Source organism: Elaeis guineensis, chromosome 13, assembly GCF_000442705.2.
Source record: "Elaeis guineensis isolate ETL-2024a chromosome 13, EG11, whole genome shotgun sequence".
Taxonomy (NCBI): Eukaryota; Viridiplantae; Streptophyta; class Magnoliopsida; order Arecales; family Arecaceae; genus Elaeis; species Elaeis guineensis.
The window spans coordinates 63,094,008-63,111,333 of NC_026005.2; the positions used below are offsets into that span (position 1 = coordinate 63,094,008).

Sequence of the window (17,326 nt, forward strand, 5' to 3'; positions counted from 1 at the left end):
ATATATTAAATATATATATATTTATAAATTATTTTTTAAAAAATATATGTAAATTATTAGCGATGGAATTATTTTTGATGAAATATTGGTCGTCAAAAAATATATTAGCAATAAAAAATTGATCATAAATAATTTTTTTTAATAAATATAAAAATATCAAAATTTTATATTAAATTAATAGTGATAAAAATATTTTCATCATAAATAATTAAAAATTTATTAGCAAAAAAAATTTATGTCAAAAATTATAATATTTGCGATGTAAAATGTATGTCACTAATATTTTTTTAAATTTAATTTTTATAAAAATTTTTAATTAAATTAATAGCCATGAAAATATTTTCATCGTAAATAATTGATAGTTTGTTAGCAATAAAAATATGCATAAAAAATTATCATATTTGCAATAAAAAATTTACATCGTTATTTTTTTTTAAATTTTATTTTCATAAAAATTTTTAATTAAATTAATAGTGATAAAAATATTTTCATCATAAATAATTGATATTTATTAGCGATGAAAATATGTGTTGAAAATTATTATATTTACGATGAAAAATTTACATCATGAATATTTTTTTGAATTTAATTTTTATAAAAATTTTTAATTAAATTAATAGCGATGAAAATATTTTCATCATAGGTAATTGATAATTTATTAGTGATAAAAATTTACATCAAAAATTATCATATTTACGACGAAAAATTTATGTCACTAATATTTTTTTGATTTTCATAAAAAAATTTAATTAAATTAATAGCGATGAATATAATTCATCGTAAATAATTATTTTTTTATTAGCGATGTAATATTTTATAATAAATTATCTTTTTTATGATTAAAATTTTTTTTCGTAAATAGTTTTCAAAAAAAAATTTAATAATGAAAATTTTTGATCGGTAATATCGATTATTAGCGACAAAAAAAATTTTTCATCACAAAAAAATTATCAATGATATCATTATTTATGATGAAATATTAGTGATAATAATTTTATCGCTAATATCCTGTTGCAGTGATTTAGACTAAAATCAAACTTGAAACTAAGTTTTTTTTAAGATAGAATGGTTGCTTTGACCTCCGTTTTACTCTAAAAAAAAAGAAAAGAAATATATCATGATTACTTTTGTTTGCTCGTAGGAAGACATCAACATAGTGTAGTCAAACTACATGCATTAAAGTATTACGTAGCATCCTTTATTAAAAAAAAAGAAAACAAAGGAAAAGGTTCAAATATTTAGAAAGTCCACGGAGGGAACAAGCTAACTTTTTTTTTTTTTTTCCCTTTTTGATGGTAAAAGAAGCTGTAAGGCCGCCACCGGTAATTTATTCATGTCTGAATATTTACAAGAAGTCTAAAGTAAGGGGTTGTAGAGGAAAAGCGGAAGAGTTATAGAGTGTTGGAGGAACAAAACAGAGACTTTTGGCACCTTCTCTCTCAGCACCCATTAACAACCCATTGTCAATCCATTTAGCAAAAAAAAAATTCTAACTCCTAAAGAATTCTGTGAGTTCCATTCCTGAAAGTAACAAGCTCTTCTTCCTCTACTAGTTTAAAGATCCTAGAAACAGTAGCTTGCAGCGGTGGGACATGAACGATTGCATCAAATGCCATTCAGATACTCAAGCAGCCTCCTAATTCTGAACCATAGCCTTCCATGCTCTTGTAGAAACTTGCCTTCCAAGCTCTTGTAGAAACTGGTCATTGCACGGGTTTGACCACATGTTGAACAGATGAATTCCATCAGCAGCTACTGCATTTGCCAGGGCCTGCTTCTTGAAAAAATTCTAGCATTCCGTTCTTTCTGGCAGCTCCAAGTAATTGCAGTGATTAGCGTTAGCACAACGGGCTGGACAGATTTTGCAAAATTATGTCTTCTCAATTCCAGACACAATCCTTGGCTTCTCCTTTCCTCCTCTCTCTTCCCTCTCCGGCTGATCCGGCCATGGGCCAACGTGGGTGGTCAGCTAAATGAGGGCTTGGCCAGGTGCCCCTTGTCTATCTCCTTCCGATGATGGCCAGTTGGATGGTCAACCATACTCCACCTGGGCGGCAGATGGAGGCTTCAATTTCAAAATATTTTCATGGGGAAATTTGAATTTCAAATGAACGTTGGGGAATCTGATTTTGAATTTCAAACGTTGATGGAATGCTGGGGGCTTTTCCTTCTCTACACATTTCCATTTTTGTGTACTCTCTTTTCCGTGGATTTTTTTTTTCCCCTCACTTCTCATAAAAAAAAATTCTAGACACAAACGTGCGATTGAAGCACTCCAAGAACAACAGATGAACCATCAGATTGTGGTGAAGAAAGAGAAATCCAAAAACAAGTGATCAACTATTTCCACTGGGTTTTTCATGAAAAAAAAAAACTATTTCCACTGAGTTTTTACACAGCACGGACCCTCTCAAATCTTTCCCAAGCTTCTTGCTGATGATGAATCTGATGCTGATCCTTTTTCTCCAACAAAGCCACAAAAGACACTTCTTTGAGAGGCACGCTTAGGTTCCATAGTCAAGAAGCAAATCTGCATCTCACTCCTCTTAAAATTGTGAATTGATCCATAGGAACCAGCCAACTCAAAACAATTTTTAGTTCCTGCAGCTCTAATCCCAGCGTCACTGCCGACGCCCGGCAAATTCTGCTGCCAATGTTAAATCCCCTAAACGAAATCAGAGTACATTATTTAAAGCATCAGAAAATTTACCGTAACCTTTCAGTTTCGAACAAATGCAAGACAAAAATTAATAAAAAAAAAAAAAAAAGACCAGTATCAATATTAGTATATCAGGCAGAGCGATTCCTCCGGTGGCCCCGCCGCTTCTCCTCCGCAGCCACCACCTCCTCACTCTCGCCGCTAGGCCTCCGAAACATGCTCTTCAACCCCTGCATCAATCTTTGGCCGAAACCTCTCCCACTCCTCGAAGAACTTCCACTGCATGACTTCCCTGAAGGCCTGACCACCTCTGCCGCCGGCCCATCCTCCCCCACGTGCCGGACAATGCGAAAGCTCGCCGACCGAATCGGCTCCATCTCGGCCCGCTTCTCCTCGGACCACCTCAGCCGCTCCCGGAGGCTGGCGAGGTCCCGCTCCAGGCTCTGGATCCGGAAGTTGGTGGCCTCCATGGTGGCCCGGAGCTGGGCCGACTGCCGGAAGACTGCATCGCGCTGGAGGATCGCACCGAGGGTTACGTCTTCGCCGCCGCGGCGGTTGTTGAGGGGCTTCACGGTGGCGGCGGTGGTGGTGGTGGAGGTGGCGGCGAGGGAGCTGCGGGTGTGGAGCTGGTCGATGAGCATGGCCTGGACAACGAAGCGGAGGGGGAGGCGGGGGTTCTGGACGAGGTGCATGAGGATGGGGAGGGAGAGCTTGGTGCAACTCACTGTATAGCATATCATGTTCTTCTCTTCCTCTGTTAACTTGCCGTTATGGTTCTGCATGGTCGAGTGATTACAATAATTTAATTTATATATCATGCATCAAAAACAAATTATGATAAATTGATAATGAACGTGTAAGAGAGATGTTTTGGAGTAGATGTTGGAAAAATGGAGAGACTTCAGAGCTTTGGATATGGGAATTTAAATTGGAAGAGGCATGTGAGAAACAGAAAAAAAAAAAAAAAGAAAGGGTGATGAGATATATTTTGAAACCAATTTAATGTTCCACTGTGTCTAATAATGCAAGTGAATTTATTGTCTGGCCGAGTACAGCTCGGAACGGTAAACGACGAAGAAAAGAAATGGTCCTTACAAAATGATGAATTACTGCATTTGAGGAGGCAACAGAAGAAGATTCCGAAATGGAAAAGGAGGCCGTACGAGTAGAAATAATGATGGGAATCAATTCATTTAAGAAGAATTTTTTTGAACTTTTGAAATTCTCATAAACATGGATTTCAAATCTTTCATGTGAGAGATAAAATGAGACAGCCTGTAAAGATGCACTGAGAAAATAATCCCAAAATTCTTATTGCACCGTGAAATTTAATGGTTTTTTTTTTTTAGGTACAGAAAATGCTTTTTTGATATAATTACTTCCAAGACATTAGAGATGAGAAGTTTAATATGGACATCATCATTTTGTTTTGTGCATCAAATCTTGCACCTGTGATACAGTCTTTGATCATTCTTGATGCTCAACTAATGAAGGAATAAGACCAATATTATTCAGAATTATGCGACAATAACCTAAGAGACCAATTGGGTGTGCGGGTTAGGCTTCCATTACCTAATCATTTTGTTTTCCTTTTTGGGGAGTTTACTGACCACTCTCTTGGTGGATTGAAATCCAGGAATAAGTCTTTCTTAACAATTCTTTTAACATTGAGGCCCATATTTTTTTTAACTTGAGTATCTCTCAATAATACAACATAATATGATGAATAAGAGAAGGACCCCAAATTAAAAAGACGATCAATAGATTTTTATCCTTACAGGCAGTTCATGAAGAGATCATGTGTTAAAAAAATCTTATTTATTATAATTTAGACTTGTCTAAGCTGAAAGAAACTCCAATAAGATGCTATGCACAAATTCATGCAGCACAAATTTATATATAACGTAGTATGATGCATAATAGAAGGACCGTAAATTAAAAAACCGATCAATAGATTTTTATCCTTACAGACAGTCCATGGAGAGATCATGTGTTAAAAAATATATATATATATATTTGTAATTTAGACTTATCTAAGCTGAAGGAAACTCAAATAAGGTGCAATACGAAAATTCATGCAGCACATTCAGCGAGAAGAAAAAAGAGCATAAAGGAATGCATCATACTCAACTTTGTTAGAAACATCGTTACTCTATCTAATCTATTGACAACTGTATACCTCACCTCGACACGTGTCTCTTCATTTTTGAAGTAAGATATGAGAGTTACACTTCCACTTTGGATTGAGACGCGTACCATGCATTCAATAAAAATAACATGCACTTGTCACGGTTTCCGGTCCACCTAGCTGGCACTTGACGTAAGGATGTGCAACAATGGATTGGATGCAAATAGCTAATAGCAAACACTCATGCAATCCTATCAAAAAAAAAAAAAAAAAGGAGCAACTCATCATACCTGGAGGTAGTGGTCTACGATCTTATAGAGAAGATCGTGGTCATGGGCAAACCGCGCACGCATCGCCTCGGCGATCATCCGAAACTCCTCGGCAGAAAGCGCCGCCACGTCGTCCAGCCACTCGCCGCCGACGCCGTCGGACCCCGCTAGCACCTCAATGCACCTCTCCACCAACGCCGCCGCCGCCACCTCCGTCCCCTGGGCAAGCATCGCCACTGACGACCGGAGCACCACCGCCGCCTTCCCGGCATCGGATGCCACCTCATCGAAGAAGTACGCCTCCGTCCGCCGAAGCAGGCCGCCGTTCCCCTCCATCTCCAGCCACTCCGCCGCCACCCGGAGGGCCGCGAGGTTGAACGGCGTTATGACGACGTCGGCGCCGTAGCAATAGCAGGCGACGTCCGCGAATGTCTCAGCCGTTAATGCTGACGGCAGGTTGACGGTGATGTCGGAGGATTCCGTTAGTTGGCGTCTTAGGTAAGCGCTCCGCGTTATAAGTAGATCCTGCCCATTTAATTACAGCATATATTATTTCTAAACAACTGGCCCTAATCCGTTGACTTTTAACCCATGATATATGGCAAGTTAATTTTACTATTAATTATCTAAATATAATCTACAAATTTGTAGGAAAAAATAAAAAATCTATCAAATCACCATTTAATTCGTCTATTCAATACAATTGATGGTACGATAGGGATGAGCATTTGATGAATAAAACCCATAAAAATAATTGTGGTAGGTTTCTAGAATATAATTCGGCCGGAAAGTTACGGATGTGATTTAAATAGAGTTTATTAAAATTTTATCAAAACTAATACAAATCTCGTGGAGCCATCACAAACGGGGTAAAATATAAAATATAAACTATTTTGGGAAACAGAAAAAGACGTGAAAGTGGCAATAAAACACAATAAATGGTGGCAGATTTTCATTTATTTTTTTTGTCCCAAAATAGGAGGTACACTGTTGTTGAGGTTGAGGTTGTCGGGACTGTTGGCGTTGGTGGGCCTCATGGATGAACCGTTAGATCCTAATCTAATCCAAGGGGTGGAGATCATGGCAGAGGTTACTATTTAACTTGGTATCTGTTGGATTTTTTTTTTTTTTTTGGAGAAAATATCTGCTAGAAAGTTTAAATTTGTGCTTTTCCTTAATTAGTCTCAGAGCAATTGAGTTAAACGTTATTTGGCATTATAACTGAATTATTATAGAATAAAACTGCAGAATTAGGCATACGTATTTAATTTACCAAAAGATTAATAGTAATATACTCTATCAGTATAATCATAGCATTTAATTAAAATTTTTGGCACCGTTCATGAATTATGAATTAGTTGGGAAAGAATCCTCACACACGGCTGTTTTATGTCGTTCTATCTTCCGCAATGAGAAACTGCATGAAACTAAATAGCATTTCTTAACCCACCTCAAATAGAATAATTAATTCTGTATTAATACTATATAGCTGAAGTCTAATTAAATGAAAAGATGCAATTGGGATGCTATGAATGCTCACACAATGGCTGGTTATGGCATTTACTCTTTAGCAACGGGAAATTGCCATTGCACTGAATCGTGATTCGAGATGAAACAATCTCTAGTCTTCTAATTCCTTGAGGTTTTCCTCAGGTGTGTTTAAAAAAACAAAAAAAGAAAAGAAAAGAAAAGAAAAGAAGAAAAGAAGTGGAACTTTTCTTTCCATGCCAGATAAAATTATATTCAATTGAAAGTTAGGCAAGGCCAAACCATCTTTATAAAAGTAATGAAACAATAGGATAGAATAAATTGAAGTAATGAAACAATAGTGTAGAATAGCCTGAAACAATGAACCGAAGCATAACATATTTTTCAAAAATCCATACCCTGAAAATAAAATTCATACCCTGTGAAGATGGAAGCATCGATCATGAACATGGATGACCACGTCCGTCTTACATCCGGTGGCCCGAGACCTTCATTGATCAAATTAAAATGATATGTATCATATAATGGCAAAATACATTGTTATGTATATACATACATACAAATATATATATATATATACATATATATATAGAGAGAGAGAGAGAGAGAGCATTGAGGTTTTACTGACCAAGCATCTACTCTGCTTTGGAGAGAAAGTGGAGGTGAAGAGGAGAGAGGAGATGGAGTGGTGGTGGCAGAGGGACTCGGTGAGATGGAATTGAAGAAATCTCCATATCTCTTTTCCTCTTTCTCTTCTTCTTCTTCTCCTTCTTCTTCTTCTTCTTCATCTTCTTCTTCTTGATCATCTTCATAGATGGTGTCAACCACACCCAATTCCTTCCAAGCTCTCATCTTTTCGCTTATTTCCTTTGGCTTGATCCCCCTCTCCCTCTCCTTCAGGAGCACGACTTTCCAGCCTTTCTGTTGTCCCAGACCTTGCAATTAGGATTCTGCAGGGGGGATTAAATGGATGAGGCATTGAATGTATGCATGTGAAAGGTCATAAATGTGGTGCCTCCCCATCTCCATCTCTCACTATAGGCAATTCATGAAATATGAATGCTTGGACAAATATGCTCAGATTTTTAAATGTATTCTCCTGCATTTGCTTCATGATGAAGGCAACAATTTGATCATATATTTTGGCATAATTGTAACTTACTTGCATGATCTAAAAGTTAAAAGAGTAACAAGTAAAATCCACAACTAGAAATTCTACTCTCCCTTTTAGTGGAGTAAGCCCTGTGGTTGCAAAACTTGACCTATGAATTTAATGTAAATCATGTCTATTTATAGTGAAATCCGGTACAACTTTTACTCCAGGAGATGCAAATTGAAAGATTTTCTTTAATTTTTTTCTCCTTTTAAGTCTGCTTTCTTGGAATTTACCTGTGCTTTACTCCCTTTTTCTCTACAAACTTGCTAAAAAGTTTCCTACTTGGCTGTTACATTTTTGGCACCTTAACCACCAATGTAGATCTCATGTTTAAGCAATGAATTAATTTCTCATGTCTACCATACCATTTTGGTCTTACTTGGTTTTGCATGTAATGCTGAATAAACCAAAATAAACCTCTTAACCAATTATAAAGGACCATATATTATTACCAAAAAGGAAAAAGAAAATATTAATCATAAATTTGCACACACTGCTTTTACTAGTTTATATATTCTGCTCAACTTGCATACACTTGGACAAAGCTGTTCCAGCAAAAGCATGGAACATGTTTATTTAGGTTTATCCATTAATCTTTGGCTAACCATTTTTTCCACTTTAAGCTGATTCTAGCATACAGGCACTATCATAGTCCATTTCATGGATTTAGATTTAAAACTTACATTGTTCGTGATATAGTTTTACCTAGTTTTCTATTTTCTAGTTCCATGTATTTTGAGGCATGATGATCACTTCAAGGGCTAAACCCTAAAAACTGTGGCAATATTAGTTAGGTTTTAAACATATACAACTTTGTAGGACATTAAATGGCACATAATTCAGAACATCAAAGGAAAATGAATTTATATAGGCCGGGATCTGATGACCTTAGAGGAACAAAAGTTCTCTACTGCATGCACAAAAGAATATCGTATGAGTCGGGCTTACGTTTTCTCAAGCATCCATATTAAATAGGAAATCTAAAAGTCAAATCAGGATGGAACTTTTCTGACGAGGACAGTCTCATAATTTAGAAAAAATAAAAATGGAAAGGAAATCATATGTGTGAAGAGACGTTGTTCGCCCACATTCTGTCTTCTTCCTCACGAGGCCTTTCTTCTCCTCCAAAGTCTTTTTCTCCTTCAGCAAATCTTATTCTTCGTGAAGGCGCCCATCCTAATATACAATACATAATTTACAAAATATGATATTCATCAAAACATACTATATGGTTAGGTAATGTATATTTAGCAAAATAGTCATTGAACAATGCGATATATACCTCCAAGCAAATTAATATAATTTCTAAAATATTATATTCATCGGTACATAGTATACAATTAGGTTATACATACTCATCGACTTCCTAGTGCCTATTATAAGGTTTTTTGATATATTTCAGTAGCCATCCGAAACACCACTCTAGATAAACCGATACATAGTTTTACATTATGATATTCATCAGTATATAGTTGTAATAGCCCAGTCCCAAATTCAGGCCTAGTCACCAAAAAGAGCCCAAAAGTTTAGCATGATTTTTAAAGAACTAAAAAAAAAGCCAGCACATGCCACTTACATGCTGGGAAATATGTGAAGGACTCCCAAACAGAGTCATCTCCTCTAAATTAATCTGTGTGCTAAAAAAATTTTAGTTTAAGGGGGAATATTGAGCTTAATTTCACTTCTATTTAAAAGCCTCAATCCCCTTAGTTTTTCCTCACCGAAGATCATCATTGTGTGCTGCCCCTTTTCTCTATTTTCTTCTTGGTTACTGGCAGATTAAATTCACTTTGACCACCAAAAATCAGATTAATCCTCATTGAAGACTAGATAAATCATTCAAATCATCTTCCTCTCAATCTCCTATAATTCCTAGAGCTTGAATCTTAGCCAAATTATTGATGGAAAATACTTGAAAGTTCTGATTATTGATTTTCCTTATTTTCTTTCACATTTTGCTTTTGATTTCCGACATCATTTGCTGCTATCGATCATTGGACCAAGGCCCTTGGTCACTACCGTGGTCTACTCTTCCGGCCATGGGCATTGCTAGCTGAGGGGAGAAGCTCCCTTGCTTTGAGAACAAGGGAAAAAAGGGTTTCCCTATTTCATTAGAAAGAAAAAAGGAAAAAGAAAGAAAAAAAGAAAAAGAAAAGAAAAGAAAAGAAAAAAGGGAAGAAGAAAAGGAAGAAAAACATAAAAGAAAAATTTCTCGCCTCTCTTCTATCTCTCTCTTTCTTTTTCTAAAATTATTTCTCTCATTAGTTTCTCTCTCTATTTTCTCTCTTTAGCAAATTCTCACTTTCTCTCTACAAGTTTTTCTCTCTAAAAGTGGCTCCCTCTAAATTGTTTCTCTTTATACATGAATTTTATCCTTCTAAGATTGATCGAGTAAAAGGCTTAATTTCGGTGATTTTGATCAAACTTAGTGAAGGATCCTGATTCACAATGGTTAGACAGTACTAGCATCCATCTTGGCCAAACTCGGATATTATTAAATTTGATCTATTTGATCTCTATGAAGTTAATTGTATCTTAATTTGATTTAGATTAAAAAAAATTATTTGATCGAACTGATCTCTGATTGTCGAGCATTGCACCAACCTCTACTGTGACTCTTGTCAAATACTATTAATTTAATCATTCTTAATCTCTATTGAATTACATAAAGCTTAGTATGTTCTTTAATCGGATGAAGTTAGATGATCAATCCACTCAGACCATTAGATGTGACTACCTGTGAATTGTGTGTTTTGATTATCCATATTTTTTTTAACTAGTGGACTTAATTCTATATAAAGGTATGGTCATCTTGATCAAAAAATGTCCAATAATGGGATACTATGATATGATATATGAATTGAAGATTTTGCAAAAAAATTATAAAATTATATAGTTTTATTGGAGTATGTGTAAGGTAAGTAATATTTTATTTTTTTATATTTATCGATAAATTATAAAATACTTTCTATTTTGAATTATGCATGATTTATGAAGCTGATGCATGGTATTTTGAATTACCAAATTTGTCTTTTTTCAAAATATTAAGTGATTTATGATTGAATATATTGAATTTGATATGGATTATCCAATGGATTTCGATGTCGCATGGTTTATGAACTTTTCAAATTTGAATATAAAATAGTATTTTAGTCTGAGATAGATTTTGACTCACAATCTGATTATATATTGAATCTTACTAGTAGGGGTTAAATGCAGGTACTTCGATAGCCTTTTAACGAGGATTATGTGCTGATATTTTGATATCCTATCAGTAAAAATTTATGCATTGGTGTTTCGATACCCTGTTAGTGGAGGTTGTGCACTGGTACTTTGATATCTTATTAGTAGAATTTGTATGCTAGTGTTTTGATACTTTGCCAGTAAGAGTTGTATGCTAGTACTTTGATATTCTACTAGTAGAGATTGTGCACTGATATTTTGATACCCCATTAGTTGAAGTTATATGCTAGTACTTTAATCCTCTACTATTGGGGGTTATATAGTGGCACTTTGATTTAGTTCATGACTATTGAGACGAATATGAGATTTTGAAAAAACTCAATTTATGAATGAAAATGAATTTGCATAGATTTTATTTAATTAGTATTGTATATTTTTAAATTGATGTATCTTACATGCTTATTTTTAGTATATTATTATTATTGAATTTATCAAGCTAATGTATATATTACTTACTGGATTGTCTAGCTCATTATTCTATATTTTACTATTTTTACATATTCAGAGAACAAGCTTGACTCGAGATTTAATATGGGAGAGCGAATTAGAAGCAAAATATGATATTTTTATTTAGATTAGGATTTGTTGAAGTTGATGCAAAACTATGAAATATTATTTTAAAGATATTTAATTTAGTTATTTGAATCAAAGTTGAACATTAATTATTTAAATTTTTGTTCTACTATTATTTTATGATATCATGATGAGATACCTTGCATGCTTGTAGAAAAAGCTCTTCATGAGTATGCAGCAGTTGTAATGACCCCTAGCTCGTGACATTGAATCGGGAGAGTGATAATAGTATATAGTCAAGTGATATATATCTAGCAAAATAGTCATCCAGCATCTCAATACATACTTTCAGATATATCGATACATATTTTCTAGAATATAGTATATTACAACAAAAATAAGCATTAGTGATATTTTTAAGTACCGCTATAGACTAGAAAATATATCGTAAATATCTTTAGTGATATTTTTATGATATTTCTTATGTGCTATCTTAAGATGGTGTCAATAATTAATTATTGATATTTTTTAAAAAATATCGATAAAAATTTTTATTTTGACGATGTATGTAAGTTCCTTTAAAGTTTTAATGCCAGCATTTTTTATATACTGATCAAAATTATCAAAAAATAAACAATATACCTAGAATTAGAATAAGAGTAGAATTCGAACCAATGATCTTTTATTTGAATAGCAAACTCTTAACCATCAACCTATAACTTATATTATTAATATATTAGTATAGTTTATTTAACTTATTAATATATATTCACGTCATTAAATAAGTAATGTTAAGAATATATATGTATAATAATATATTTTATGAGATCGGGATAACTAAATCAAACTCTATATAAAATTAATAATTTAAAATTTAATGATAATTTTTTAAAATTTTATAAATTATGATATTATTTATCAGCATATTTGTTAAATGCCATAAAATATAAATTTACAGCGACATTTATAATGAAATACTATAAAATATAAATTTATAGTAGTATTTTCAATAAAATATCATAAAATATAAATTTATAGCGATATTTATGATAAAATATCGTTAATAAAAAAATACTTATTAAAAGATGTGATATTTTTATCAAAATACAGCAAAAAAGAGATTTTAGTAGTATATAATAAGAAATGCCACAAGTAATTTACTGCTAAAAATTATTTTTGTTGTAGTGATATCAGTATATACTATATAGTTAATTGATACACTCCTATCAAAATAGTTATCTAGACATAACTCTAAGTAAATTGACATATAGATTATATATTGCTTTTAGATAATCGACTGATGATGCTAGCTAGCTTAGATGTTTGTATTGGGACAGATGTCTTTAAGAAGAAGAACCACAGGAGGAAAAAGAACTTGGAGAGAAGGAGAAAGGCATCATGAGGAAGAAAGAAAGGATATGGATGGACAGCCTCTCTTCATGTGCATGATTTTCTTTTTTTCAAAAAAAAATCATAAGATTGATAGACTTTGTTAGTAGGAAAAGTTCCATCCCAAATTTGATTTTTTGGTTTCCTCTTTAAGATGCATAGCAAAATAGGAAGCCACCCAATATAATATTCTCTAATGCATACACCAAAGGATTTTTGTTCACCTTATAATAATTTGGCATAATATGTATGTAAATTTAATTCTCTTTTTAAAAAATATGGTCATTAGTTAAAAAAAAGATTTACTTAAATGACTAGTTTATATTAAATCCATGGTTTTTATTGAGCTAAGAACATATGATTTATCTATGTAAGAATTAGGCCATTTCCAAGGAGATGGAAGAACAAAGTTCTAACAAGTTTTTTCCTATCTTTTCTCACCTTATCCAAGCTCAGCACTTTCCTTTTTACCTTTGAATTATACTTTTTTCCCTAGTAAAGTACATGTTGCACTCTGATATAAGTTCGCTTTTTGCCATGTTAAATAGTCATACTTCATTATTAAAAGAAGTTTAAAACTAGTGCTAGTCATGGCCGACTGGTCTCTTTATTACATAGTAGTAATGGGAATGATGCGTTGTTCTTAAGTTGATCTGTAACGACTAATGTTTTCTGAGTTTTTTTTTCTTCAAAGTTGATTTAACATAGAAAGCAACCCTTTTTCCGCTCGGAATGGACGGGATCAATCAGATGACTGGAGGTGGAAACAAATCAAGCTCGGGCAAGTCAAGCCCAACTCTAGTTGGACTCATTTTATAATATAAGTTGAGCTTAAGTCGACTCAGAGTTTAATCAACATTTAGAACATGCCTAGAACTAGTTGGGCTGGACTTTATTTTGAGTCCTCAAATAATCTATACAATCTATATCTGTAGTGCCCTAATAGCAAAAAATCCTATCTTTGCCCATCTTTCTAATATTGATAAAATTACCCAGTTGCCTTAAATCTTTTTCCCATTAGTCCATTAATTTCGTATTAAACTTACCCATCAACATAATGGCTAATTCATTAAACTTACATTTAAGTACATTATTATGGCAATGGTTTCATGGACTAAAATAAACGCCCACTTAGTGAACACATGGGGAGACACGTTGTGACGTTAAAAAGGTGAAACGTTTCAATGGTTGCAGACTACTCTTCTCAATGGGCCTCCTCGTGTGATTAATGCCCACCACGTTCGCCTTAACTTGAATTTAAGTTCATCTTCAATGGCATCCACAAGTCTTGAGATGCTGCCTACAACAAGCGTCCACGCACCAAGTACAAGTAACTCATAATGTTTTGGTTCTTGCATGAATGCATGTGTTATCTCACTACCAGTGACCGCCCGTGCATGTCTCCCAAAAGGACCTATCCCCCTACTTCTTCTGCACCCAAATCTTTGGTCTTTCTATATGCACGTTGTCTTGTCACGATCTATCATTATCCTTGCAGGTGCATTATATTAATGGCCATTCACAGCATGGATATTGTTGTGGTGTCATATCATCTCAGCCAATGTCTTCGGATCGATAAAAATACTGATGTGAGTTTTGACTATGGACCTCATCAGAAGTTGATCTTATCAGAAGTTGACCTTATCAGAAGTTTGACCACATCAGAAAGCTGACTTCATCAGAAGACTGATAGCCAAACTCATCAGAAAGCCGATCTCATCAGAAAGTCGATCTCTGACATATAGCAGCATTAGAAGACATCAGCCTCATATCGATTTGCAAGTCAAATATCTCTCACCAACACTATACTAAATCAGATCGGTCAATTACCGACTTGGTGCTATAACAATCGACCTACTCAGTTTATATTAGTGGAACAACGGTTTTAGCCGACCTCTCACTCAGATAGTAAGATTTCAAGTTAGTTATCTTTTAGCTATATTATAGTTGTATTATAACTATGATATGCTATTTTCCAACCAAAGATAATTCACAACCCTCTACAGCCGGTTATTCTGTTATAACAAATTTTAGGTGGTTATCTATAACCGTCTAACAAACTTATAATGGTCTAACAAACTTTCCTAACGGTCTAAGCGGACTTCCTCTATATAAAGGAGGGTAGGATACTCTCCTGAAGGTAAGTCATAACTTATAGAGCCCAAACGCTGCTGAACTCTTTCCAATTCTCTCACTAAAAAGAATCTGATTTCTCTTAATTCTAATTTACACTCTTTATTTTTTGCTTCTCTATTTTTTATTATCTGTTCTCAAGGCTCCAATTGACTTAAACATCGAAGGATCCTAAACTAGAGGGTACCCCATTGATTTTAGGATTTATTTTACAGGATTATTCACGATCTTCATCATCTTGACCCTTAGCAGCTCTCCAGCTCAGTTCAAGACCGATCTTATCATCTCTCTTCCGAAGTCTTGCAGCAATGATTGATGCTAAAGTAAGGATTTTTGTCCAAAATTTTATAGAAAATGGTAAATCGAAGAGCACAAAATAATTTTATATCTTTACCATCTTTTTCGAAAGGCATGTCAAAAGCAATCCCACCTTTAGTTGTGGTAGATCCATAATAATTTAATCTTTTAGTTCAACAAGTCTAAGCTCTTAATGCTACGGTACAACAGCTCCAACATACTATAAAGCAGCAACAAGAGGCAATCCCTTAAGAATCTTTGTCTCAGCATAGTCAACAACCAATCCATCACAATCCTCACAATGATCACCATCCCACTCAAACTTATCAATCTTTTGAAGGAGAATTTGTTTCAAACAGAGGGAGGCCATGCTAGGAGGAAGGTCTTGAACAGAAGATTCAAGATCTTGAAAAGAAATTGATGGAAGTATAACTTGGGGGTCACTCCCAGAGTAAGAGAGATTTCAATCTATGATCTCCTCTTTCTCAAAAAATCTTGAATGAACTGGTTTCTTTCTGGTTCAAAATGTCAACTATAGAATCGTTTGATAGTTCAACTGATCCATTGAATCACCTTAAGGGATACAGAGCCCTCATGAGACTTCAAGGGGCATCTAATGCCCAACTTTGTGTTGCCTTTCCTATCACCCTCAAGAAGTCAGTATGAGTATGGTTATCTGGACTCCAACCAAAGTTTATCTCTTCTTTTGAGCAATTGGCAAGACTGTTTGTTACTTATTTTGACATCAATCAACCTCATCTAAAGCATACGGATAGTTTTTTTCTATTAAGCAACAGGAGGGTGAATCTCTCCGAGAATACGTGGCATGCTTCAGCGTGGTCAATTTGAAGCTAAAGATCTTATAATGTCTTAGTATGTATAAAATATAAGAGAATTATCAAAAAGCTTTGATTATCTAGAAGTCACATAAATTTCGAGATCGAAAAATACCCGAGCTGATGCATTATCTCATCTTGCCATATCAAGCTATCCCGAACTAAGTCAAAAGATTCTTATTGACTATCTTGATAAGCCTAGCATTGAAGTTCTTCCAGTCATGCAGATCAGTCATGAACCAAGCTAGATCGATCCATTAGTTGATTATATTACCAAAGGAGCCCTACCAACCGATCCTATTGATACAAGGAAAATTAAAAGGCAAGCTCGGTGGTATGTTCTTCAAAGAGATTAATTATATAAGAGATCATATTCTTTTTCTCTACTTTAGTACTTACAACCATCAGAAGTTGACTATACTCTTCGAGAAGTCCATTAAGAAATTTATGGTAATCACTTGGAGGGTAGGTCGCTAGCATATAAAGTCATTCGGTGAGGCTATTACTGGCCAACAATCTAAAAAAATGCAGCCAACTTTGTTAATAAATGCATCAATGCCAAAGATGCACCAATATTCAACATTGGCCTGTAGTCGAACTCATTCTCATTACCACACCTTGGCCTTTTATTATATGAAGAATGGATATTCTTGGACCCTTCCCAATGGCCACAGGATAACGAAAATTTTTTATGGTAGCCATTGATTATTTCACCAAATAGATAAAAGTAGAACCTTTGGCATAAATTACTAAAAAGAAGATGCAAAATTTCATTTGGAAGTCAATTATTTACTACTTTAGTCTACCTCGGATCATTATCACTGATAATAGGTGATAACTTGATAATCCAAAGTTTAAAGAATTCTGTTTCGAGCTCCGCCTAGACCATAGGTTTATCTCAGTGGAACATCTGCAATCAAAAGAAGAAGTCAAAGTCACTAATCGAATCATTCTTCAAGATCTAAAGACAAGGCTCATCGAAGCAAAAGGACTTTGGATAGATGAACTGTATAGTGTTCTTTGGGCCTACAGAATTATACCTCGGGGACCAACATGGGAGACACTTTTCAAACTTACTTTTGGGGCAAAAGCTGTAATTCCTATTGAGATTGACCTACCATCAACTAGAATAAAAAATTTTCATAAAAAAAGTAATCCAGATCGACTGAGAACCGACCTAAATTTATTTAAGAAAATCAGAGAAAAAGCTCATAT

General features: G+C 34.3%; 1 protein-coding gene across 1 annotated transcript; it reads right to left on the reverse strand.

Moving 5' to 3' along the window:
• Nucleotides 1–1,420: 1,420 nt before the first annotated feature.
• LOC105060688 (BTB/POZ domain-containing protein At3g49900) lies at nucleotides 1,421–7,529 on the reverse strand (the record flags this gene model as incomplete). The annotated part of the gene is given in 6 exon segments (XM_073247237.1): nucleotides 1,421–3,435; nucleotides 5,078–5,581; nucleotides 6,963–7,032; nucleotides 7,173–7,461; nucleotides 7,464–7,499; nucleotides 7,502–7,529. Coding segments are annotated over 6 exon segments (1,572 nt in total), but the record flags the coding sequence as incomplete, so codon positions are not given.
• Nucleotides 7,530–17,326: the final 9,797 nt, after the last annotated feature.